We start from the raw sequence: 26584 nt of genomic DNA on the forward strand, positions 1-26584 counted from the left end.
CTTCCCTTCCCTTCCCTTCCCTTCCCTTCCCTTCCCTTCCCTTCCCTTCCCTTCCCTTCCCTTCTTCCCTTCCCCCTTTCTTTTTTCCAGTGCTGCCTTTTCGGCAGCCCAAAGCCAAGTTAATCCTGCTTTTGTGAAGTGCACTGATTGAGGATTTTAAAACTAGCTTATGGTCTTGTAATTACCTAATATATTTTTAAAGATCTGCATCTGAAGCACAGAGCTCATAGCGATGGTCTCAGGGCCAGCCGGACAGTGCTGACTGGTTTGCTATGATGCTAGAGTTTATTGACCTGGAAATTTATTTTTCTGACTGCACTCTTTGGGTTTAATATAGTCACAGTTATGTTTTCTAGGATAAAGACTGTTTGGGGTTAATGTAGATTTGTTTTTTTTTTTTTTAACCCCATGAAGATAGCTGAAGGTTTTTAAATGCTGTTTTTAAAGTAGCTTTATGTTTACTCCTCTAGTTTAGTTAGGAGGGATGCATCACTGCTAGGAATTGTGTATCAAACACGATTGATTTTAGTCATGTAAATGTGCTGGCCAGCTTTCCAGAGATCTGTTTGCCGTTAATAAAAATTAAAAACTTAGTCTAGTAGAAGATGAGCAATAAGCTTGGCACAGGAGGCTTTGCTTTTAAAGGAAATTGTTTGAGGGGAAGATAACTGCTTAAAATTTGCCTTTGCACTGGTATGGAAATGCAAGATTAGTATTAAAAAGAGTGATAATAAGGCAAGATGCTTGGACACAATTTTAAATATGTGAAAAATGTTTAGGAAAACCATTTTTCTTTCTCTGTTAACATCAGCATTTCAGTTCTTAACACCTTTGTTGCTCCATAGCTCATTAACTTGAAAGGTGGCCTAGGAGACATTCCAGAGTGTGTGGTTTCTTCCGAGGCACACCCAGACACCTCAGCCTTTTTGTATAATGAATGATCTAATTTAGATCATAACATATGTTTGTTTCTTAATATGACTGTGACGCTTTAGTTTCTTTTCTAAAGGAATGTGAAAGAGCCAAGCAGCTGGGGAAAGGTGCTGAGAAAATAATCTGTGCCCAGGAAGAAGAGGGGGCTGCCACAAATGAGGTTGCTTTTGCTGTAGGTGGCTACGGAGTTTCAGGAATGCAGAGACCATTGTAATCAAAGGATAGCAAAAGTTGTATTTGATTTATGTCCAGTAGGACATAAGGTTCAGATTCCATTAGGGTTTGTGTTTTTACCTGTGTTGGATGTGGCAACAGAGCTTGAAAAAATGTTCCCTTCCAGATGGGAGAGTTGGAACCAAGCATGTATGTGGAAGTCTAATTTGTGTGGGATGTTACAGTAGTACAAAAGAAAATATGTTGCTGTGAAAAAATCTTGGGAAATGGTAAGGTGTTGGGGGAAGAGGGAGGGACTGGCATTTTGCTGAAGGCACTTGTAAGTAGTTATTAAATACTGTCAGTACAAAAGTTTTGCAACGTTTTGTTTAAAAGGATGGTCGTTCATATACTAATTCATGAGATTGTCGTAAACTTGCATGCTTGTGAAATGTGTTTTCCAGAGTTGTCAAATGTCAGAGAAAACGAAGCAGGTAGCCATAAAAGTAGACAATCCAGATAATTTCAGCTAAGTTTTAAGTGGAGACTTTGCTGTGCTTATTCTGCAAAGGCCTGTGCATGCCTGTGTGCTACGTAAAGGAGTTATTAGTCCTCTAAAAACAGGAGGTATGCTGAGAGTATAAGCCTTCATACATTGCTGTTATTTCTTGCAATCCAAAACAAATTTCTGACTAAGTAGAGTAACACTTATCCTTTAAATTATTTGCTGTATAAGAAGATAGTGATATTAAGACTGCTACTTATTCTTCAGTGTCTATATGGGAATCGCGTATAACATTGTCAGTTTGTTCTGATATGTTGACATGTACCTATTAAAACCCCCCAGATCTTCAGTTTTTGTTCATCTAATACTGTCTTAAACTAACTGTAGGTAGCAAGTAAGTTATTGCTGATGTGCTACTTGTTAATAGTTGGAAGTACCTAGGTTTTATTTAGTAAGGGAAAAGAAAAGGCAAAAATAAAAGGGCATACAATAAATTCCTTTAAAAATGAATAAAATATTTGTGAGGCAAGCCTCGAGCAAAAAGGATGCTTGAATTCTAGCCCTGTTATCCAGAGATCTCAGCGCAGCAGTAGGCCTGTCGATTTGTTGAGCGTTGCATAACACCACAGGCACAGCCAACTCTGCTTAAAAAAGAAAGGAACTAAATAAACAACAGTTGATAGGAAGCATCACTAATACATAAAACAGTACGGTACATTTTATCTACATTTCCAAATATAATACATTTGATTGCGAAGAAAAAAGTCAACAATCATTTGCAGTCCATTAAATGTAGAACTCTAGCTTCCTTGTGACATTTTTGAGTATGTAGAGTGAAAATCGTCATTGGTGTCACTAATGACGTTCAAACTTTGTATAATTTGCCTGAGAGCTGAAGAGCATGTGTGTGACTTCAATTTTCCTTTTTTGTTATGTGACAAATATCAGTAACCTGTTAACAGTTTGCTATACAATGAGAAAGTAAGTTGTTTAGTGATATCTTTGCCCTGTTGGTGGGGTATTTAATTAACCGTGTGTATATCTAAGTTGATTATCTGTTACAAGATTCCCTTTAACATATGTAAGGTGTAAATATAACAGAGCTGTTGCAGTTAAGTGCATTATAGGATTTGACCTGTTAATTGAGGGGAAAAAATAATTGAAAATACACTCCTGGATAAGACCAAAACCAATTTTCCTGCTGCCAGCTAACAGCTTTTAGTTAGTGACCTGTATAAAAATGTTCTCCACCAGAGTTTTTTTCTATTATATTGCAATTTGAACTCTGTAGTTGCAAGTAAAGAGCTTATTAGAGAATGAAATTCTCCATATAATTGTTTTTGAGTGGCTATGCAGCAAGGTATTATTTTAGTTCTGTTGATCAAGTTGCTCAGAGTCAATACAAAACGTGAGTAAAATAAGTCATTTGTAACCCACAATGACTCTGTGTATAACTTCAGTAGATTTATGGCCGTGTTTGGACTGTATTGATGTTCTAATGAGACCATTATGGAACTGAAAGGCTATAGCAGTGGTATTAACAGAAAGTAATGAAAACTTTGCCTGGGAAGGAAGTCTCTAATTACTGATAATATACTTTATTATGTGATCTTAGCTGGCTAATTTTGAATTCTGGTACTTATTATGTAAGAGGAAGGTTGTCTGGGTTTCCCTTCTGGTTACTGTTATGTAGATTTTGAGGCTCTCAGTCTATTAACAGTGCAGTGAGGTATGGAAGACTTTTCATGAGGAAAAATACAAGAGCTACCTGGATGACCTCCCTTTTACAAAAGACAATCCAAGAGCAACAGAATTACGCTGTGTTTGGCAGAGTATCTTGTTCCTGCATTTTGAGAAACTGAGTGCTGTTGAGCATTGACAACAACTTTTACGCTGTGCAAAGCAAAGTATTCAGGCAAATGTGTCTCTAATACTTAACTAGAAGTCAAAGACATAATATACAGACTGCTTTATCTCTGAAGGATTCATGGTTCATGAGAAACCCTTCAGGCTGGGAGGGACCTCAGGAGGTCACCCAGTCTGAAGTGTCTAAATAGTGACTAACTGAAAGACAGTCACAGGGATATTTTTCTGCTTGTTCTGTTTTCTTCAAGGACAATATCTGTGGGAGGCTTTCTGTTCATCATTTGGATAGTTTCTAATGGAAACACTGTTCATAAAAGAAATGTCCTTAAACAGATTTGTGCTAGAGGTTTTTGTTTTATTTTTTTTTCCTTCCAGATGTTAACATCAGTTTAAGGCATTATGAGAGAAGGGGATAGAGTAAACAACTTGCAGTTTTTCTGAACAGAGTGGACGATGTTTAATACCAAAAGTGTGTTTGGGTTTTTTTTATACTTCTCTTTTTGTATTCTGCAGCAGCTAAGGACTGATACTTATGCAGTACAGTTTGTTCCAAAGCATTCAGAACCTGGCCCTATTTTCAGCCAGCTGTCTACTTCATACAGGAGCATCCGTTATGTCCTGTGTATAATTTTTAAATCTTATCTCATAAAAATCAAACTCTGCATTTAAAAACTACCTAGCAAAACTGTGTGAGGTATAGCTGGTTTGATTAGATTTTATTTGTTTTAGAAGGTATTTTAAAAATACTAAGAAAATTTGGGTTGGCAGAAGTGTTGTCTTGCTTTGAGATTTCTTTATTTGACTTGTCCCATCTTGTATTTTTCCTAGTTGTGAACCTTCTGTAAGCAACATTTTTTTTTTTTATTGTGCCAAACAACTTCTTGTCGAAGATAATAATTTGACCATTTGATTGACTGCAGAGTATTTCTGCACTAACGCAGTTCTACATTCCCTAATAGCTACTGTCTATTTATGTTTTTGTTACTCGAGGGGAAAAAAAAGAGTATTTTGTTGACAGAGAGTACAAGCTCTTTCAGGCATCCTGCTCATTTTGTGGGATCCAATGGATGTCGGAAGGAAGGGTCAGGATTGATGTCTAACCTCTGAACTCGCATCAAAAGGTGAAGTTTATAATCCAGGCCAAATACATATGTGCTCAATTTAATTATGAAGCAATTTTCTCTAGTCTTCAATGGGCTGACTGAGGTCAATAAAATTTGTTTCTGCTTTCTAATAGAGTAGAAAGAAGTTTTGAGGTAAAATTCTTTGCCTGTGTTAAATGTCAATTATAACGTTGTGCCTTGTCTTTCCCTAGTGATCTGTTATCCCTCTTGTGGAGTCCTCTGTACTTATGACCTTACTAAGTTCTCTTACCTTTTGTCATAGGAAAAAGGAATTTAAAACAAACCTTATTGTCCTTTAATTGCTTGCACAAAGACTCTTTAAAAAGGCCATCAGATAAGAACTGCAGTAAAATAGATCTGACAAAGTGCTTCTGTAAACACAAGACCATGTCTTCCAGTAAAACATAGGTGACTTATTTGCAACTCGACCTTGTTATTTTATAGAAATTCTGTTTCTACTGCCTCCTGTTGAAAAACGCTTAGCCACTACAGCTGGATTGTGATATAAAAGACAGAACCCTATGATTTCTTGACCTCCCACATACTGTGACCTAAGAGGATTTATTTTTTTATCTCCTTGATTATTTTGAGAATAAATGCAGATATGTGAAAGGAAACTTTCTTCCAAATGGGATGAGAAAGATAATGATGTAGGCAAACAGCAGTCTTTTTGGTTTTCAGACGTAGTATTTTGCCACAAAATAGAGATTTTAAATAGTTTATGCCAAAAGGTATGTTTGGATATATTCTGTTACATTTTGTTAGTCTTTTATTGTCTCCTGTGTACCTTTTTGTGCTTAGCCTTGAGTGTAATTTGGGACCCACTCACTGTGCTGTTGACATTAGGAATTGTTTTTTAGAATCTGAAAGTTCATTAAATGCTCTCTGTATTACAGCTGAAGACACATCTATTGTAAAGTTTTTCTGACCTATCTGGTGCTGATTGCCTTATGGAGTGTATATTTGATTCTTGATAGATGTCTCTGCGCTCGTTTTTCTCTTCTTTAGTGATTTCCTAATTCATTCCTTGTTACTAGCACATTTTTCCCCCTGCCACGGAATGGACAGCTACTTTTTCAGCTTGCTATTATATCCAAGTAGCACAGAATATGTGGTTAAAACTCTTTGCTCATACTGGAATTTGGTTGTGTCATATCAGTCCTTGAGAGGCCTGGGGTTCAAAATACAGGTTTGCCTTCTCAGCTTGCTTTTCCTGGCTGTATTTATTTCTATTATAAGGCCAGTAGGTTTGACATCAGTGACTTCCACAGAGAAACTGGGAAGTCTATTACCACTGAATTAGGCCAGTTTAACTTGGTGTGTGTGTGTGTTTGTTCCTTTTGTAGATAATTAAGGAGTAGATATTTCCCCAAATTATTTTTGTGAACAGCTGATTGACTGTTTGACAACGTAAGGTAATATAGGTGAACCTGAGCTGACTATTACCAGAATTTTGTTCCTGGCATCAGCCCTACTTTTCCAAATGCAGTAATATGTATAATTTTTTTTTAACTCTGTGAAATAATCTCACATTGTGATTTCTTGGGCCTTGTTTCCTACAATGTTTTTGTATCAATCAAAATAATATAGTTTGCCTATAGTTATATGAGGAGGTTACAACGTGATTTGTTATCAGGTACGCTAAACAACTCTAGATGCACTAAGCTGAAAAAGGAAGTTGCAGATGCAAGACTTTTAGTATTGCCATAAGGAAATAAAAGTGTTCTTTAAAAGAGGAAGGACAATTTGCGTGGCACTCTGTAAATCGCAGGGTACCTAAGGTGCTTTACTTCCTCTGCAGCTAATGCAGTGTTGAAAATTGCTGCAAGAAAGGCTCTTTCTTTCTTCATGCTAACTTTTGGTAACACAAATGTTGTTTGACTACTACCCAGTTATATGACTGAAAGAATTTTTGAGTATAAATTTACGGACTGCTGAAAATGTGCATTGTTTGTAAATCATGTCTGACAAAAGGGAAATGATTCCGTGTGTGTGTGTGTGTGTGTGTATGTATTTTATTTTTTTAAAGCCCAAGACCTAACTACATTTCCAAAAAAATCTATCATCAAAATGTGATTTTGAAGCTGTGTAATAGCAGTTTTTTGGGCTATCTGCCATGAAATATGTTGTTCTGTTTCTGCAGCCAGGGTTGAAGTCGGTCACCTCCCGTAGGAATAAGGCTTCCTGTCATTGTCTTTTCTTCTTTTTTTATTAATATTGTTGCCTAGTATGTGGTATCCAAAGGGCTTTCTGAGGAACAGTTAGTTTCCATCGTAGTGTTTAGTGTGGCTTTTGAAAAGAGGAGGAAGTTCTTGTCAAGACTTCCTTCTTTCAGACCCCTTTCACTAAAAACTGGTTATCCAGAAGAAGCTCTTCCAGCAAATAATAATTTTTCCTTTCTCCCTGGAATATGTGTCAGTGATGAGCAAGAAACATCATGAAGTTTTGATGAAGTAGTCACAGTAAGGAGTAAGTAGTTGTATGCAACAGGACTTCAGTACTACACCCTTGCATTATAGCACCAAGCTGCTGCTCTGACCATGCAATTAGTTGGTTTGAGGAACCAATTCCTTTAAAAAAAGTAACCTGACAAAACGGTAGTTTTGTTATGAAGTTGATGATCTGTTCACATAGGTAGATAACAGTTTACTAGAATAAATCCCTTTCAATAAAAGATACCAGTGAGCTGTGAATCTGTCTGTAAGACTGAAAACTGTAGCTTCGGAGTACTCTTCTCAGGCTATGGAGCTGCACAAGCCCTCTCACAAGGGCAAGTTATCCTGGGTTTGCAATTGAGTTTGGTAATGACATCAGAAACAAAGAAAGAAGCTTCTTAAACGTGCAAGTAGGAAATAGTTGTTTCCTGCATCTCTTTAGTTACTTGCATGTAGGTATGATGCAGAATGCTTTTGCTGGACAGGAATTTGGGCTACAGCTTGGTCCTGTGACAGGAGCAGGGTTTGTGACTAGTTTGTGACGTAGTTAAGTAGAAAAGGTAAAGTATGTTAATTGTTCAAGGAGAAGTGAAATTCCTTTAAATTCCACTTCTGCGTAGAATTCTTCTTGAAGAGATACATAATTAATACTTCTGTGGAAGATCTGCTCGATGGCAGTCCCACCAGATAATTACATAATGACAGCGTTGTTGGATAATTCGGAATGATCTGTCTTAGTCACAGAAATAGGACTTGTGGGATCTGGGTTTTGCTCTCAGCTCTGCCAGTTGAGTTGGGTGGTTGAGTTTGTCAAGGATGTGTCCTTTTCCAGCCGTTCCTGTGATGCCTTCAGAGGTTCTTGTCCCCGGCCTACCTTGTTTGTGTATCACCATCTCCATAGGTCTATCGGTTGAGTATTTTTTGCACACTCTGCCCCAACCATTGCAGCGAAACCTTTTTAAACATGCGTAGGCTGTTGTTTTAAGCTTGCTTAGCCACCCAACTGAGGCTATAAATCCTATGGCCCGAGATCCTGATTCAGCAAATGCATTCCTCCCTTTCAGTCAGTTCAGTCTACTCTGCCAGAAGCATTCTCTGCTAGAGATGCTCATGTAGGTAGGCTTGGTGGTTATATTGTGGTTATAGCCCTTTGTCATAAACATGTCATAAAAAATCAGAATACTGCCTGCTGCTTTTCCTTCCTCCAACCTTTTTTACCCCTGCTTTTGTCTGTTTTAGAATAGTTTATTTTGTTTTGCTTTTCCAGACTGGAGAATGTGACTTTCTGAATTGAAGCTGTCTGGGGCCAGGCATTTGCGAGGGCCACATATTTTTTTTTCTGAGATAGGAAAGAGCTGTTTACTTCATCTTGTTGATAACTTTGTTTCTTACCTGCAAGATATCAACAGTACTTCTCCTAGAAATGATGTTCTCTTAAATATAGAGTTAGTATTCCACAGGTATATCTTTTTTCACCTTAACTTCGTGTCTGTGTAAGTTGTGAACCACTCGCTCCTTTTATTCTTGACTTCCTGTATATTTTTCCAGTCGTTTCTCCTATCTACCCCTCTATCTCCTTGTTCTACTCTTATCTTCAAGCAGGCTTTTGTACTGGAGCATGTGATTGGAGCAGCCTCCCACTGTTTGTCATCCAGAGTTTGTTCTCCTTCAAATCTCTTTGGAATATCCCCATTCCTCGCTTTCCTCCGTTCCTTCTTCTGGACCTTTGTTCTTTCTGAAGCAGAATGTTTCTGCATCGATGGTGCCAAATACAGGGTTATGTGTGTTTGAGGGGGTATTTTTATTATTCCTTTCCATGAAAATGACACCATCCTAAATACAAACACACGTAAGGCCCTACATTAGACAACTTTGTATATAAAGAAGCAAGTCTTAGCTGTTACTCCAACCCCTTTTCTGTCTGTGTGTGCTGGCTGTCCATCACCCTGCTGAGTTAACCGATACGGAGGTGTCTGTCGCAGTTTTGTGCAGTGCTGCTGCTGGTTTGGGTTTGAGCCCGAGTTTGAGCCCGAGTTTGAGCCCGAGCAGAGCTTTGCGAAGCGGTTGGTTCCCTTCCTCCCCTCCCAGAAGTGGATACATTAATGTCCTTTCTAAGGGGATACATTAATGTCCTTTCTAACTGTTTCAATAGCTGCACTTTCACTTGGCATCCAGCAGAAAGGAGACTTTGTATTCCCAGCGTTAATCATATTTATCCAATTTTAAGATGAGTAATTTTTGTGATTTTCTTGCTGAAATTGATCATTTTGTTCCACATCTTAAACCTTGCTGTTTTCTGTCTTTGTCTCAGCTTATTATCTGAATTAGTTTTATTTTACGGGCTTGTTTGCTTGTCTTTTGTTATCACCTGCATCTCCAGGCCAGAACGGTAGAGTTGGAAAGGGCTGTCAGTGAGTCATATAGCCCCAGGAAAGGCCCAAATAAAGATAGACTAGAATGACCTAGATATAAGCCCTTCTGTTACAGAGACATCGCAACCTCCATGTGGCTTAATTTGTTTTTTAATTATTCCTTTCCATCAGAAGGGAGTTTTGTTTGTTTCTCCAAGAGAGAAGCTGAGACTCCCTAGTGGCAGCAGAAGCCTATTTCTCGTCTTCCCTGCCTTTCACATAGCATCGTTTCCCAGTGGAGCAGTTCTTGTATATTGTTCACATATCCATAGCTTCCTCTCCTTTAAGCTAAATGACCCTAATCTGTTTGCTCTTTCCTTTTTGAACTGGTCAGCCTTGTGCTGTGTGTCATGTTTTCAGGATCTCTTGTCACTCACGTTCAGCTCCTCTGGATGCTCTCCAGTTGGTTCCCAGCACTCACATGGTGGTTCCCACTGCACCTCCGGCTTCCTGAGGTGGGAGGCCTTCTCCTCGGTGATGTGACATTGCTGACTCAAGTTCAACTTGTGGTTCTCTGTAGCCCTGTCATCTCACTCAACCTAATTCCTGCATGCACCTTTTGTTATAGTTTTGTATATGTAGCTAATCCTGTCTAACCATAATGTATTTCAGTCTTTCATATGTTTGGTTGATCAAGATCTTTTTGAATTCTGTCCTTGTCAATTGATATTCTTGAAGCCCCAGTGTGGAGTTATCTGCAACTTCAGTCAGCGTATTCCCATTTTCCTCATTGAGGTGGTTAATAAAAATGCTCAACATTAGTTCACTAGTCCAAAGCTTCTGTGTATCTGGGCATCTTCAGAACAAAGAGGAATTTAACAAAACTGGCATTAATAAAGTATTTTTTTTTTCTTCATCGTCTGTTTTTTTTGTGTGTTTTCAGGGTTTTGACCCACCACATCAAAGTGATACGCGAACTATTTATATAGCAAATCGTTTTCCCCAGCATGGCCATTATGTTCCTCAGAAATTTGCAGACAACAGAATCATATCATCCAAGGTAAGAAAGTCATTCAACATGTGGGAATTAATGAATACGTTGCTAAAGAAGTAGCACAGTGAGAACGTGCAATATAATGCCCAATGGCATATGTGTTATACTTAATGTCAGGCAGCTTCTGATATTTTTCCAAGAAAAAAGCTAAGGTATCTCCTCCTTTCTCTGTTGTTTGTCTCCTGCTCTCTTACGACCACTCCTTCCTGAGAGGCTGGCTAATTACAGAGTCATAATTTCTAAATAAAAATATATATTTAAAACAATGTATTTGTCCATGTCCAGATGTGCACCATTTAAAGGAAAGATTGAGGTTTCTGAGGATTTATAAAACTGCCAAATTCTAAGTCCGTATTCTGCATAAAATAAATCGCAGCAGTGAACTGCAATTGCAGATGCCCTCCCTTGTGTGGCCTTGGACTAGAATCAATAACACTGGTGCTGGGGCTGTATCTAGTCCCTGGACCGTAGGAGAGGAATTTGCAGCTGAAGGAATTAATTTCTTCTGCATTTCCCTGGCTGCAGGCAGCCAAATGTCTCCAGCTGCTCCTATCTCAACTGGTACTTCAGACTTCGACCATGAAGTCAGTGCAGTTGCTGCTCCTGCTTCCCTTCTAGGTGCACTTCACAGAAGGGAGAAAAAGTTTGGATGCAGCAGTTCTGTGTGAGAGTGGGGCAAGAGAGAAAGAGTTGAGGGGGAGAGGAAAAAGAGCTTTAAATAAAAAGGTTTGAGTTGAGAGAGTTTGGAAGAAAACTGAATTTCACTGAAAAGTTATTCCATATGTAATAACTGGTCTTTTCTTCTCCCTTCCCCCTCCCCTTTTTTTTTTCCTTCAGTATACAGTGTGGAATTTTGTTCCAAAAAACTTATTTGAACAATTCAGAAGAGTAGCCAACTTTTATTTTTTGATAATATTTTTGGTTCAGGTAAGTTGGAAATATTCATACTTAACATAGTTTTGGAAGCTAAGATGGAAATGAGGATTTATACTGTAAATTTTTATGGAGCATAAGCCCTGCTTACTATTACGATAAACAGTGTTGCATTTTTAAAGCTTTTATTTGTTCTTAGCGCAAATTTACCAACATAGTTTTGAGTCACTTTCTTTTTTGTTAATTTTGACTGTAGTAACATCTAAATATATCATCAAAGAACAAATACATACCCAAAGTAAAGGCTTTTATTCAGCATGTAATCTTGGTCTTCTCTCGTTCATGAGTCAAGTGGATGCCTTTTTTTTTTTTTTTTTTTTTTTTTTTTTTTTTTTTTTTTTTTTTTAATCAAAGTGAAAACCAAAACAAGAAGCAACATGACAAATCTCCGAAACTCCTTTGGTATCACTTTACATGGGCTGTCTTGTATGATACTTTTCTCAGAAACAGGAGAAAAGTTGCAATCAGTTTTGGTCTTCATCATCAGAACAGATTTTTCTTTAAATACTAGTGGAAATTCTATTCATGCCTGAATTTTATATAAAATTTTTTATAAGACAAAATTGCCTTTAAATGCTTATCACCCTGATATCTTTTATGATATTAATCTCATGTGACCAAGATGCAGAGTCTATCACAACCACCTTGTTCCATTGGTGATGACAGGGCTGGGGCAAGTTCTCCTTGTGTGACTAAATGTGCTGCACAATCTGATCACGTTGTCCGCTTTGCACGTGCATGCCAGGAACATGGTGACTGACTGCATTTTGGTCACCTGAAGCTTCATAACAGCTATGAGATGGATAAATGTCCACCTGTGTAGTAGGAGATGGACCATGGTGTTCTGGTGAAAGAGAGAAAAGGAAGCAGTCTATCCTGACAGTTCCACCAGCCTGAACCTCCTTTTTGCTGCATATGAACCTCCTTTGAGAAGGAAGGAGAGAAAGTAGATGCATAAATGTCATGGTCAAGTCTGTCAAACCAGAAGTTGGACACTTCTTTTAAAGGGTATTTTGTACAGTGTGATTCCAAGCAGAAGTCACAAGGATACAGTTAAAGAATTGTATTGTAGGCCAGATCCAATTTTGTCATGTTTTCTGAGCTGTTTGTGTTCCAGTGAAACCAGCAGATCGTACACTTGTTGTAATGTGACACAGTCTGTTTTCTTCATGAGATTATTGTTTTTTAACAGAGTAAACTTCATTTATGTTCTTTTTTTTCTTTAATGATTCCCAAAGCAATGCCATAAGTCTCAGGTAAAGTGAATCAAACCAATGTCTGTGGTTTTGAACAACTCTTGTGTATATTTTCTTTGAGCACCTGAGCATATTATTTTTTTTTCCGCAGAAGAAGAGAAACACCAACATCTCCCCACATACTTTCTTTTGATGTATCCACTGCACTTTTGGCATGACAGCAATGAAAGCACAAATTATCAAATCTGCATGTTAACTTTCGGGAAGCAGGAAGAAGCAGCACCCTTAACAATAAGATTCTTCAATATCCGAACTGTGTGAAATTACTGCTTTTTAACTTCATTTTCATTTCTAGAGTGGTGGTTGTTATACTCTATATTGCTGTTAAGCAGTATATTATATGGAGTATTAAAATAGCTTCATAAAATATAGCTTTCCTTCTTTTGCAGTGTGCTTTCAAATTCATTTTTGTGGGATGAAAGCAAATCTTCGTTTTAGTGAGAAGTCTTAAAACTGGCACAGCATTACAAACATGCAGTTGAGTCTTTTCCACATTATAGAACCTTTGTTTACACTGTTATTGACATCTATTATGCAGGTGTCAGTAACTGAGCATTGCCCTGGAAGTACCAAAGAATTTACCTGCATATTTATTTTCAAAAATACAATCATAAAATCACATCAGGAACTAATTTCCATGTTTTCTTCTCTTCTAGCTCATGATAGATACCCCTACCAGTCCCATTACCAGTGGATTGCCATTGTTTTTTGTCATAACTGTAACAGCCATAAAACAGGTAAAGGGGGGAAATTGTATTGTCTGAAGTCTTTCCGAGTTAAGGTAATTCAAAAAAAAAAATCTAAACAAGATAATATTTATACAACGAAAGGAAAAAAAGTGTCTTTTTCAGAAAGAATTTGTGTATTTGCTGTTGCTTGTTAGACACTTGTACTTGAGCATTTTGCTTTGGTGTCGAGTACCCAGGGACTCGCTGCAGCATCCTTAAATGGACAGTGAGTGACTGTCAGACAGCATTTTTGTCTAAACTTTACACGTCACTTTTTATAAGACCTTTTCTGAAAGCGCCTTGCTTATTCTTTTGGCATAGCTCACTGCCTATTAAAAGCAATCCTCCTACATAATACACTGGGAAAGGAACTTAGGGTAGCGTGGTGCCCTGTATGTTAGTGGTTAAAAGGCAAAATTTGCCTTGAGTGTGTTTCATGGTGTAAAATATACATTAATGCTATATCAGGTGAAAGTTACCATTCAGAAAGCTTTGGGAGGTTTGGCGTATTGTATGAAAGTACTTTGAGGGCTTTTTTTAGCATTTGTAAGGAGAAAAAAGTCTTTTGAGTGTTAGTTTAACAGGAATCTTATTTAAGGACTGTACTAGACCCTGCTGAGATGTCGAGGCAATGTGAAGGCTAGTGTGAAAGCATCCCCTACTGTTTTCCTTAAATCCTTAGAGCAATAGGGAAAAGAAACAACCAGGTAAATAAGGAGGTATGAACAGAAACTATAATTTCTGCAGTAAGGTAGTGTTCATGAATTAGTTCTTTCAAAGGGTTTGACAGTTCTGCCTGGGGAGGGGATGCATTTGAAGCAACTGAAAAGTAAGTGGGAAGTAGTTATGATGCTGCAATTTCAAGTTGTGTCCTTTGCCAGTAGGACCAAAACCCACTCTGAATTAGGCCAAAAGTAAAAAAAAAGCCTTAGCTTTCAAACAGATAGTTTGGGGCAAAGGGGATCTTAATGCTGTAGGAGTCTTTGAGTTACAGTTTCACCTTCTCACTGTGCTATTTGTATATGCACAGTCTATCATCACCCCAAAAAAGGCATCTTTTAAGAGCTATAGTCATAAGTTGGCGGTGGAAATTATCCCTTAAAGCACTGTGAACTGAAAGAGAGCATGCAAGTTATTACAAACATTAGACTTTCTTTTTTTTCCAAAAAGAAGTTGAATTTGTGTAAAACTAAAAATAGTCCAAAACCATCTGTCACATTGTTTCCTGATGTCCAGGCTCATCTTGGCAAATTTTAATATTTTACCATCAGATATGAAGAATAGAGATTCTGGCTGTCTTTCCAGAAGATTCAAGTCATACTTGGCTTGTAGAGCATTAAGAATTTCTTCTGACTGTCTGCCTCTGTCTGCTAGTGCCTATTGGAAACCACTTAAGCTGATATAATGGATTCTTGTTTTGATCCTGACCCACTGCAACAGTGATTATAAGCTTCTATCTTAGAAAGATAATTCAGGATGCTATTTCCAACATACTGTACTTGGGCAGACCTTTAAATGGTAGAGAAGAAAGATAAATCTGCTGATTTATCACACAGAAGGAAAATACCAAGTTTGATCTGAAAACTTTTTCCCATATTCTCTCAAAGTACAAGTGGAATAGGAAGATGTTTTCGGGGGAAGAAGCATTGTCTGAAAGCATCAAGGCACTAGCTTTGTGCAAAGTTGCACGAGGATAATGCTGAGCTGTCATTTAACAGACACTTAAAAGTTTAGAAGAGAAAAATAAAAGCATTAACAGTATCCAAATTTGAGAAGCTTGGCAGGGTGTGGAAAAGCTTTCCAATTTCCAGAAGGCTAGTTAGCAAGGTGTGTCTAGAAACCCCCCCAAGTCAGGCTTACTTCAGCCTTGGGCAGGGAAAAGAACTTTTTCTTATCTGAAGCACAGTGGTGCGAAGGTCAGGAGGAGGACATTCAAGACTGCAACGTGATGCAACTCGTGCTATGTCATTTTGTCGCAGACCTTCCATATCATCCCTCTGAAGATGCGTACACAGTCTTTAGAGAAATCCCAGATTTTCTTGTTGCTTTAAGCAAAAAAAAAAAGTTCTGTTTTGTTTTCTTTTAAACCAAGGGAATTTAGTCCTGTTTTTCAGTAGGTGTTTAGCAAGTAGGTTGGTTGAACACACAAATGTTTATATGGTGGTTGAATAAATTAGAAGCAACTACTTTGTAGGTTTTTATTAAATATAGAAATAAACTGGGTATGCAAAGCCCGCTAATAGGTGTTTTGATTTTGTTCTTGTGTATATTGATGCTGTTATTTTAGCAGGAATTGAGAATGTCTTTTAATTAGGGAATGTTTATCTGTGTTTTCTGTTCATGAGATTAAGCAGCACTATCTGTGTTCCTGTCGCATCTTTTTCATGAGAGCTTCCTTGCAATATTTGAGAGAGATTTTAGAGAGTTAAAGAACTTTCTTAAAATGCTGCAGTTGGTCCCTTTTTTTTTGGTTTTAAATAGATCAGAAGAACTTGGCTTGTGAGGTGTCACCCTTATGTTGTAGGGAGTAGTCATCAGATGGAGAAAGCGCTGAAATCTGTACTTTCTGAAGAAGGTAAACTTCAGATCTTTGCCAAGTACCCATATTACTCAGCTGTTCGGATTTATGAGACAAATACCCCAAGGTTATTGGATTTAGCCAAATATTTTTTTTTTCTTCTATTAGTCACCTTTAACAGGAGCTGTAGGCACAGATTCTTGATGCTTTCTTGTACCGATCAGATAATGCTCTTATCAGCTCTTACTTAGGGAGTTTAGGATTTCAGTTTCCAAGTGTCTTTCTGTGTGGCTGCTATTTGCTACACATCTTGCATTATTTATTTTTTAGCATTTGCCTTCTACCCGTTCCCGAAAGACTGGGAATAGTTTTTCCCTGTTTCAGGGTATATTAATCTGTGTAGATCTCGACTTGTATGAGTGCTTGTTCATCTTGTTTCCAGAAAATTGCAATACATTTTTGCTTTAACAGATTATGGGATTGTAAATTCTTTCACTACTTATGCTACTTACCTTCCCCTTACTTGCTTATATAGAATCAGTAAAAACTAAGAGATTTCCTAAATTGATGAATAACTACAACTACATGAATAACTTTGGATTCTACTTCTACTGTAGTAGAATCCAAAGTTATTTACAGGATTAGAAGCATAAGGCAAGCAGCTTGAAGCATATTTGCTCAAGAAGGTTTTATGTTTTACATGTTACTTGCTTGAAACGTGAATTTTTGTTTTCTGCAGGGTTACGAAGACTGGCTACGACACAAAGCAGACAATGAAGTAAACGGTGCTCCAGTTTATGTTGTTAGAAGTGGTGGTCTTGTGAAAACTAGATCTAAAAACATTCGGGTATGTGCTTAAAGACAAACTACTGTGTAGCTAAAGGAGGGGGGTGGATGTAACGATTCAGTAACAATGCTGAAATGAGTTTTTCATTTTGAAAGCTTTATATAAATCTTTTCATTTGTGTTTACTTCTTTAGGTTGGCGACATTGTCAGAGTAGCCAAAGATGAGACTTTCCCTGTTGATCTGGTGCTTCTGTCATCCGATAGAGCGGACGGTTCATGTCACGTTACTACTGCAAGTCTGGATGGAGAAACCAATCTTAAGGTCTGGATTACTGCTGTGAAATAAAACTTAGTTCAATTATGATCTCATGTTTATTTCAGCCTGTTGGAGCTCCCTTTTCCTCCCATTACTCCCACTCCCTGTATTCCTGAATCATTAAGTTAATGGACACTGTTTTACAGACACATGTTGCGGTTCCAGAAACAGCAGTGTTACAGTCAGTTGCCAACCTGGACAAACTTGTCGCTGTTATAGAATGCCAGCAGCCAGAAGCAGACCTCTACAGGTATCACTTTATTAGTAAACATTTGAAAATAAAATAAAAATTAAGTGCTTAAGGCTAGAAGTGATTTGGATCTTTCTGGGACTAAAAGTACTTCACACATTTTCTTCAATCTCAAATTTTATTAATGAGCATAATGAGCAATACATAGGTATTTTTCTCAACATTACAAATAACGAAATAATACAAGTATAGTAATTCAGAAATTGTAGCATATTTACATTTTGTATTTTAATGTTGACACAAATGTCCATTCCTTTTCTAACCACATTTTTCTCAATTAAAGTAATAAATGACCAGCAAGTCTGAGCAGGGTGGAAGAAAAGAAATTTATGTGGTTCTCCAGGAGATTTCAGTCTTACATAGTACTCTCCCTTTTTTGAAATTCACTGCAAGAATTTCTTGTAGGTTAGCATTAATTTCAAGAGTGTTAACTGTTTGCTTAAACAGATGCTCTATTATTTGATCCTTAGCTCAGTTAGTAGAAAACATCAAGCTGATAAGATCTAACTGCTACAGAAGTTTATAACTAAGCGCTCATGCATACTTGGGCTATAACTAATCATGCAAAATATGACAGTTGCAGACTTCACAAAGATTATATTGTCATTCTTAAATGTAAAATTGCTATATCTAGTGAATAATATGGCAGCTTCCATCTTCCTTACAGGAAGTTGCCTGATTTATTTTAGATAAATAAAAAATATGCTTTTTCTGTGGTTTTATTAATGAAACGTAGTAGACTTTTTCAAATAAGTGCTTTTTGAATGGTGAATTTCTAAATATCTCTTGTAAATTTTTCTTCTGTTGTCATGATGTTTTAATTTGCTTGCAATATTAATAAAAAAGGATTATTTTATATTTGTGCTCTATTAATGATATATTTGTAAATTAATAGCTTTTGGTTCTGTTTTTTGGGAGTCTTTATGTAGATATTTCTGACACAACCTTCTCTCGTAGATTTGTTGGAAGAATAACTGTAAGTCAACAAATTGAGGAAATTGTACGGTAGGTAAAATTTTATAAAGCATACCTAGTGTTTAGAGCTAATGGAAGTGGTTAAGCCCTGCCCATCACAAAAGAGACTTACTGTTGAATTAAAAAAAGAAAGGGATTTTTTGTTCAAAGCATCATTTGTAGCTGCACGCTTCAGCTAGAAACAGGAAAAAAAAATGGAAGTTCATTTACTATCCATTTCTTCAGATGTAATTGATTGTTTTGGAAAGTTGCACTGCTTGAGGATGGGATAATTGTTTTAGGTACAGTTGATGCACTAGTAATTCTGTTGCTGTTTGTTATTTAAAGTGTTTACTGAACATAAACATTTTCCACTAGCAGATTATGCAAACCACCATTTTCTGCTGTGGCTTTTCAAATAACTTGTAGATCCTTCTGAACCAACCATTCGGTACATTTAGCTCAACTACTAATTGTGGGATATTGAAAGCTGTCCTAGAGTATTAAAGTGAGCAAAAGAAATGTTAAATGAAACTGAGGACTGTGTGGGGTATGGTGGGGTGTGAGGTGAGGAGAACTGCATTAAATCAAAGTGGAGCTAATGTTGGTGGGGGAGAAGTTGCTGCAGTGGGAATTCATAAGAGACATAGGACCTCAGTGCTTTGAAAATGGGACTTCGTTAGTTCCACACAATAGAGAACAACTTGTTTTTAAATGCTTATATAATGTCTATATATGTCATTTCTTTTTAGACCTCTTGGGCCTGAAAGTCTCTTACTTCGTGGAGCAAGATTGAAAAACACTAAAGAAATATTTGGTTTGTAGGCATTTAAATACTTAAAGAGCGTTCTCTTCTTGAAACATGCTGATGATTTAATTCTATTTGCACTGAAGAGATCCTAATAATCCTGCTGGTGGTTACCTGAGGGGATATGGCTATAGATGAAAGTACAATATTATGCCAAAGAATTTCTGCGGATAAAAAGTATCAGCTCCACTATGTGGAAATATCTTAAGTGGTTTGATAAAGGAGTAACTTAACTTTAATGGATAAGTGACTGATGTTCATTATCCGTTGTTTGAGACCTCTTGAGATTTAGCATTATGATTTCCATAGAAAAGTATATTTGGAAAGCAGTACAGTCATAGTAATGAAGAATGTTTTAGTAGATGCAAAAATTACTTCACTAGCTGTGTTTTGCTATTGTGACATATTATTAACACTTGCAAAATACTGTCTCAGCATTGTACTGAAGTAAACGTTATGATCTCTTGATTTTATTCTGGGTCTTGTAAACGGATTTAAAAATTCTACAGGTTGTATGCTCCAGAAAATAAGGTGTAACTTTTCCCTGTGCCCTTTTCTTTCCAGGCGTTGCTGTGTATACGGGTATGGAGACAAAGATGGCATTAAATTACAAAAGTAAATCTCAAAAACGGTCAGCAGTAGAAAAGTATGTTTATTTTATAGTGTCCTTCTTATTTGTTGAATAATAACCATTAATGTTTATATTTGTTGTATAGAAATGTTAAATCCACATAAAAAATTCTCTTAAGGTGTCGATCGTTATATATTTAAATTTGTAAACTGATAAAGTAAATTAAACTAAAATGGCTTTTTTTACCTCTTTCTAGGTCTATGAATTCTTTCTTGATTATTTATCTAATAATCCTCCTCTTTGAAGCCATTCTGAGTACTATTTTAAAATATGCATGGCAAGCTGAAGAAAAATGGGATGAGCCTTGGTATAATGAAAAAACAGAGCACGAAAGAAACAGCAGTAAGGTAATGTAGTTCTACCTAGCTGCATATCTGAGGGGTCTTCAGCCACTAGATGTTTAAGTGTAGTCTTTATAATGTCTCTGTTCCTGGATATAACTGAAACAACCAGAGAATTCACTTGCAAATCTGTTTGCCATTAGCTCAGTGTTTTTAAAAATAGCTTTTTAGTCCTATGCAAAATTTCAGTAAAACTTTAGTCCTATGTATCTTGACCCTGATGCAGAAGAATCTTAAGTCTGTTTTAACTCTGTTTATTCCTTCAATTATGAAAAGCCCAGGTGTGTGGTATTTGTTCTTGTTTTTGTCAGGACATATTTCTGAGGGTGTATTTTGCTTTTAATTGTTGTCTTCGGTGTTTGTGTCATTCATTAAATGAAAGGTGGAGGAGGATGACTGTTCTTGTGCACATTTTGTTGTAATGATTTCATATTTTAGACATTTCAAATATTCTGTGATACTGAGTTTGTTCAGAAAAGTTTCTAAGGCTGTAATTTTACTTGAGCTCCTTCTTGATTCCTCACTTTTCTGTAGAGACTGACCGGATTCTTTGAAATGTTCTTAGGAGTCTGAAGTGATGAGAAGTCTTAGTTTTCAGAATGTAATCTAAATGTAATCATTCTATATTTTTCTGGATTTCTGGAGTTTCTGGATTATAGAATTCAGCTCTCTTAATTTGTCATTTTTTCATACAGTTTAAAATATGCTTAACGAACCATTTTCTACTTAATCCTGCAGTAATCTTTTACTTTTTTCTTTCTCTCATAGATACTGAGATTTATTTCAGATTTTCTTGCTTTTCTGGTACTTTACAATTTTATCATACCTATTTCACTTTATGTGACTGTTGAGATGCAGAAATTTCTTGGATCTTTTTTTATTGGCTGGGATCTTGACCTCTATCACGAAGAGACAAACCAGAGAGCACAAGTAAATACCTCGGACCTCAATGAAGAGTTGGGACAGGTAGGAAAAATTGAAAGTAAGATATAAACATTTTATTTCATAGCAAAAATAGAAATTTTAAGTTCTGTTATACAATTTCACCAAAGCATACATAATTCCAAACTTGTTTTTTTTCTTGTTGTTGTTGTTTTATTTTACAATAGATAGAATATGTGTTTACAGACAAAACTGGTACATTAACTGAAAATGAGATGCAGTTTCGTGAGTGCTCCATAAATGGCATAAAGTACCAAGAGATCAATGGGAAACTCACTCCAGAGGGGCTATCTGAAGATTCTCCAGATGGAAATAGACATAGTTTGGTGAGATTTTCTTCCCCTTAGACATCCTAGATACTTTATTTCAAATAAATAGTCTTTGATATTTACATTAAAGAATAAAATTGTCAAGTAGATTGAAACTATTAACTGTTATTGAACAAATGGTTTGTAGTAAACAAATTGAGAAATGTGTGGTTTTTTTTTTACATGTAGTACTTAGATTTTCTTTTTTAAGTGGAAACACGTAGTTTTATTCCAAACTGGTTTGGTATCTAAATGGTTACAAATAACATTTTTGTTTCTTATAGGTGAAAGAGGAAGAGCTCTTCTTGAAAGCAGTTTGTCTTTGTCATACAGTGCAGATCAATGCAGATCAAACAGATGGTGCTGATGGCCCCTGGCAAGCCAATGGAATAACATCCCCATTGGAATATTATGCTTCTTCGCCAGATGAGAAAGCTTTAGTTGAAGCTGCAAGCCGGTAAGTTATAAATTAGGAAATTCCTCCTAGGGCAGACAATTTGTTTTAAAAGCAATATGAATAAATTCACCAAAAGTTCCTAATGCCCAGGGCCTGGCAATGGTGGCTCACTATGAGAAGATAGAAGAATTAAAAAAATATAAAAAACTCGGCATATTATCAAATGCTAAAAATGTATATGGAAATCATTGTGAAATTAAACTGGATGAAATATTGCTATTTCAAATACTGCAGAAAGTTGACATTCTTCACTTTTTTCCAGAAATGCAGAACTGTAGTGGTGTATGAGAGTCCTGTTTTCTTTTGAATTCAATAACAATCAAATGTCTGTTTGGTTTTGTTTTTTCTTTCAGTGTTGGAGTGGTCTTCACTGGAACTAGTGGGGACACTATGGAAGTAAAAAGTCTTGGAAAACCAGAAAGGTATTCATTTTTCTTCTTTCCTTCTTCTCAATGATAAAACAGTGATGGGGATTACAGTAATATTCTATAGTTAATCTCTGTGTTCAAAAAAGAGAACAAAACGACAAAAAAACTTGCCTTTTCCTGAACCCCATTATTTTGCTTTGATGTCTTCAAAGTAGCTAATACTTTACTCCTTACCAAATGGAACTGAGAAGCAGGAATCTTATGCCTAGATATGTATTATCCCAGTTTACGTCTATGTCCGCTTGTCAGAGATTGAGATTCTGCTGGAGCTGGAAAATTGTGTTGTTTATTCAAGCTTTAGTTTGCACTTTCAGCTCTAGAAGTTCCCAGAATCAACTGTGCTGGCATCTGTTGCACATGAATAATCTAATTGGCTTTACTTGCCCAAAATTAGTAAAAATGTTATATCAGAGATCATTCAGTCTTTTTTGATTGTGTAGGTTGAGCATTAGAAAGTAAAACATTATTTCCAAATTATACTTGAAATAATGATAAAAGAACAATTAGGAACTGATAGTAATCTGCAGATGTAAATGTGTTAGTGTTCAGGAATCAAAATACTTATTGATAGAAGAATCTTTTATTCTTATGGGACAGAACTGTGTCTGTATTAAATGTATTTTAAGTGTTGAAAAGCAATTAATGACAGAAACATAAATAGCAGTTACTGTTGCCAAACTGATAGCATTTCATTTGGAGCATCTGTACTAAGATCTCTCTTGAGGAAAAGCTCTGTATGGTCAATGTTGTGTGGTCAGTGTATGCTTATAAGTACTTCTCTCTGGAAATTCATTTAAAAAACTGTTTTCCTATTTTTTTAACAAAAAATAAAGGTATAAATTGCTGCATGTTTTGGAGTTTGATCCGAATCGCAGAAGAATGAGTGTCATTGTAGAGAGTCCCTCAGGTAAGAGATCAGAAGTCGCCTAACTTGCAGTTGATAACTTCTTAAACAGTATGCATTCTTACTCTTCATTCTATTTTATCTGGTAGGGGAAAAGCTTTTATTCACAAAGGGAGCAGAGTCATCCATTCTTCCTCGTAGTAAGAGTGGAGAAATAGACAAAACAAGGATACACGTGGATGAATTTGCCTTGGTAAGTGCAGGCGTCTGTTCATCTGATTGCAAAAAGATTCTTCTGGTGCAAATTCTGAGACTTGTAGTGGACAAATGTCAGATGACACCTTCTTGTCAGATTGAAATATGGTCTGCTCTGAATGTAATCTCTCTTCCCTCTCACAGAAAGGACTAAGAACTTTGTGCGTGGCCTACAGAAGTTTCACACCTGAGGAGTATCAAGAAATTAGCAAACGCCTTCATGAGGCCAGGACTGCCTTACAGCAACGAGAAGAAAAATTAGCAGATGTATTCAACTTCATAGAAAGGGATCTAGAATTGCTTGGGGCTACAGGAGTGGAAGACAAGTATGTAATGGAATTTCTCCTAACTACAATCAAAAACACAGCAAGTTTAGAATTTATTACTGCCTTATGATATGTGTCATGAAAAAATGTCCAGCCATCCTCCTCAAATTCTGTGCTTGGTTTAGTATGTTTGCCACTGGTTTTGGATGGGGAGACTTCGAACATATCTTGTACCAATTGATCTTGGCATAATGACAGTAACATGCAGCACTTTATGGGAAGAGATGCCTTTGATCATAATGTACATGAAACAAAGTATAATTTCAGTTACTAATTAAGGGTAATACCTAATTCCTTGAGGGAGCTTCGGTACACAGCTACTTTACAAATCCTTCTGCATGCATGATGTGTATCCTGTAAGCTGGAGAGTGTATTGTGTTCCAGAGTGCTAGGTTTCCCACACATCACAATAGATTCTAATTGTCATGGAGTGTTTTAAAAGGTCTCAAATACAGTAGTGTTGCCTAATTTAAATTGAGACATTCCTATTGCAAATTTTGATTTTCTTTACTTAGCAGGCCTGAAATTTAGGTTTTGCTTCACCAAAGCCTTGAAATATATTAGTGGAAACCATGGCAGTGGTGGTGTTACAAAAAGAACAGGAGATACGTGTTTTTATATACATTTATTTTATGTATTTTTTTTATTATTATTTTTGGAAGCATTCTATTCATTATTAAGATTTTCTTATTTCTAGGCTGCAGGAGAAAGTCCAAGAAACCATAGAAGCGCTCAGGTTGGCTGGAATCAAAGTGTGGGTACTCACTGGAGATAAGCATGAAACTGCTGTTAGTGTCAGTTTGTCATGTGGACACTTTCATAGAACTATGAACATCCTTGAACTGGTGCAGCACAAATCAGACAGTACATGCGCAGAGCAACTGAGGCAGCTAGCCAAGAGGTAAAATACTATCCCAATGTCACTATCCCAGTGATTATATTAATATGGTTTTCTTCTCATTTCAAATTTTATGATAGTTATTTTAATTTATCTGCCAAGCAGATGAATTTTTTTGCTTCTTCAAGTCTATTAAAAATTCCTCCTCTGCTTATTCTGAACAACTGTGTAATTTGTAGCACAAGTGATTTTTTTTTCTTTTTTTTTTTCCCCTCCCACCAATACAAAAACTTTCTTGTCTCTGAACAGAATAAAGGAAGACCATGTTATCCAGCATGGACTAGTTGTGGATGGGACCAGCCTCTCTCTTGCACTCAGGGAACATGAAAAGCTGTTCATGGAAGTTTGTAAAAACTGTTCTGCAGTGTTGTGCTGCCGCATGGCACCCCTTCAGAAAGCAAAGGTAAGTGAGGATACACTCACAATTGTTCTATAAGTATTTTTAGCCTGCTTTCTAAAAGGGTCAAGGATCTCTGCAAATGCTTTGTCCGTTTGCCTGGCATTTTGGGGTTTTACTCACTGTTAAATTCAGTTGAACTGAAGGAACTTGTTTCATAAACGAAGAGTGCTAACTAACATCTTTTATAAAAACTAGTAAATAGAGTCAAAGTAATGCAGCTGCCGTCTATTTTTTCCATAGTTTCCTTTTCATTAGGAAATCTTTTGGTAAAATAAAGTACAGGAATGAGTTACATTTTTACCACTTTTGCTTTCTGGAGTGGAAGAAAGGAGAAGTGATTTGATTGAGATGAGATTAATTATCATAACATGATTGCACTGTATCAAGTCACTGTTTAATGTATGACAACCTCTGTATTCTCATTCAGGTTCTTTTCTGTAAATATCCTCTTTCTAGTTTTAAATACTGTCTTTTTGTTATACATCTCTTTAAATATAGAGAAAACAGTAATCTGACATAAGCATTTACATAGATTTGTATTTTTAGCAGAGGGAAGGGGAAGAAAACATCATTTTGGCCTGTTTATCAGTGCAATAAATATCTAGTTTTGTTAGCTCTGTGCTCAACTACAGCACGTTTCACATCATCTGTGCTCTTCAGATCCTGTCAAGTAGCATTTCTGCCCACTTGGGAAAGTCAAGTTCTGATGTCTGTCTGATGTCTGCAGATCCACAGATGTGTGGGTTCCTGTCTGGCCACAGTTGGAAATATCTTCAGAATTGCTAGTTTTCATGCTTTGCTTTAGCCTCTGAATGAACTCATTGGATTGTTGTTGACATAATTATGTCCAGCAGTAGACTAGCAGGCTCTAGGGGATACTCTCGTGTAGCCTGCTGCAAAGAGAGTCTCAAAGAGATGAAAACGGCTGAGGGTCTTGCTGCCTTCCTGCTTCCAGGAGTTGGCCCAATTCTTAATGTAGCTTTTAAAAGCGCTTCATAGGAAAGCTGTTCGCGTGTGCGCTGAAATTACTCTTTTTACCAAGTTTTATACAGCATTACAGGGATGCACTCTTTTTTTTTTTTTTTTAATATTAATGCATGTTAAAAATATGGCTAGCATTCTCGCTAGCTCTACATATATTTTTCGTATGCTTTGTGGCTTCGATGCCTTTTTAAATGTGTTTCATGTCATTCGGAGCTGTTGCTAACTGCTGCTAGTAGGATTTGCCAGGGGATTTATCTTGACCTCTTTGGCATAGATGTTTGCCTGTCTAAATTACCACAGTCTTCAGTCTCTAATGAGGACTGATCTAAGTGATACACTGCAGTTTTGCTACATTTCTAACACTGCTTACTAAGATCTGATGTTGAATATACTTGGCATAATTATTCCTTGAGAAGGGAGAACCTTTCAACTTGAACATCAATACCTGCAATTAGGAATTGTATCCCACAGTCAGGTGGATTTCTCTGGACTGTGGCCTGAATTTAATCGCTGTTGTATCCTCGTGTATATTCTGGGAGGTGAGTTACCACTCCTGAATCGAGGCACTGCCACTGCCAACACCTCTCAATTATTTGAATACAGGTGTTTGGACCTACTGAACTACAGGCAGTTGTTGCTCCATTTATATTTTCCTTTTGTGCTTTCTAGCATGCTGGAGAATCACACAATATCTCTTCAGTGATTGATTCTTCAGACAGCCTTTTGAAGCTATCTTCAGCACCCTCTCCTCTGCAGCTCAGACACTTCTGGATTAGAAGGCTAATGAACTTTCTTTAAT

General features: G+C 36.8%; 1 protein-coding gene across 6 annotated transcripts in view; it reads left to right on the forward strand.

Moving 5' to 3' along the window:
• ATP11B (ATPase phospholipid transporting 11B (putative)) overlaps positions 1-26584 on the forward strand; it is a 55870-nt gene that overhangs the window by 1015 nt on the left and 28271 nt on the right. For all 6 annotated transcript variants that reach the window (XM_026045199.1, XM_026045195.1, XM_026045197.1 and 3 more), the window contains exons 2-20: positions 10311-10427; positions 11259-11348; positions 13267-13347; positions 16596-16703; positions 16837-16965; positions 17106-17209; positions 18167-18214; positions 18916-18980; positions 19536-19617; positions 19799-19949; positions 20712-20909; positions 21053-21211; positions 21478-21650; positions 22004-22072; positions 22912-22985; positions 23072-23175; positions 23322-23503; positions 24201-24404; positions 24651-24804. In XM_026045199.1, coding sequence (XP_025900984.1) covers positions 10311-10427; positions 11259-11348; positions 13267-13347; positions 16596-16703; positions 16837-16965; positions 17106-17209; positions 18167-18214; positions 18916-18980; positions 19536-19617; positions 19799-19949; positions 20712-20909; positions 21053-21211; positions 21478-21650; positions 22004-22072; positions 22912-22985; positions 23072-23175; positions 23322-23503; positions 24201-24404; positions 24651-24804 — 2292 coding nt within the window. The remainder of the gene's footprint in view (positions 1-10310; positions 10428-11258; positions 11349-13266; positions 13348-16595; positions 16704-16836; positions 16966-17105; positions 17210-18166; positions 18215-18915; positions 18981-19535; positions 19618-19798; positions 19950-20711; positions 20910-21052; positions 21212-21477; positions 21651-22003; positions 22073-22911; positions 22986-23071; positions 23176-23321; positions 23504-24200; positions 24405-24650; positions 24805-26584) is intronic.

The sequence above is a fragment of the Nothoprocta perdicaria genome, unplaced genomic scaffold, assembly GCF_003342845.1.
Source record: "Nothoprocta perdicaria isolate Ctin4 unplaced genomic scaffold, notPer1 scaffold_4, whole genome shotgun sequence".
NCBI lineage: Eukaryota > Metazoa > Chordata > Aves > Tinamiformes > Tinamidae > Nothoprocta > Nothoprocta perdicaria.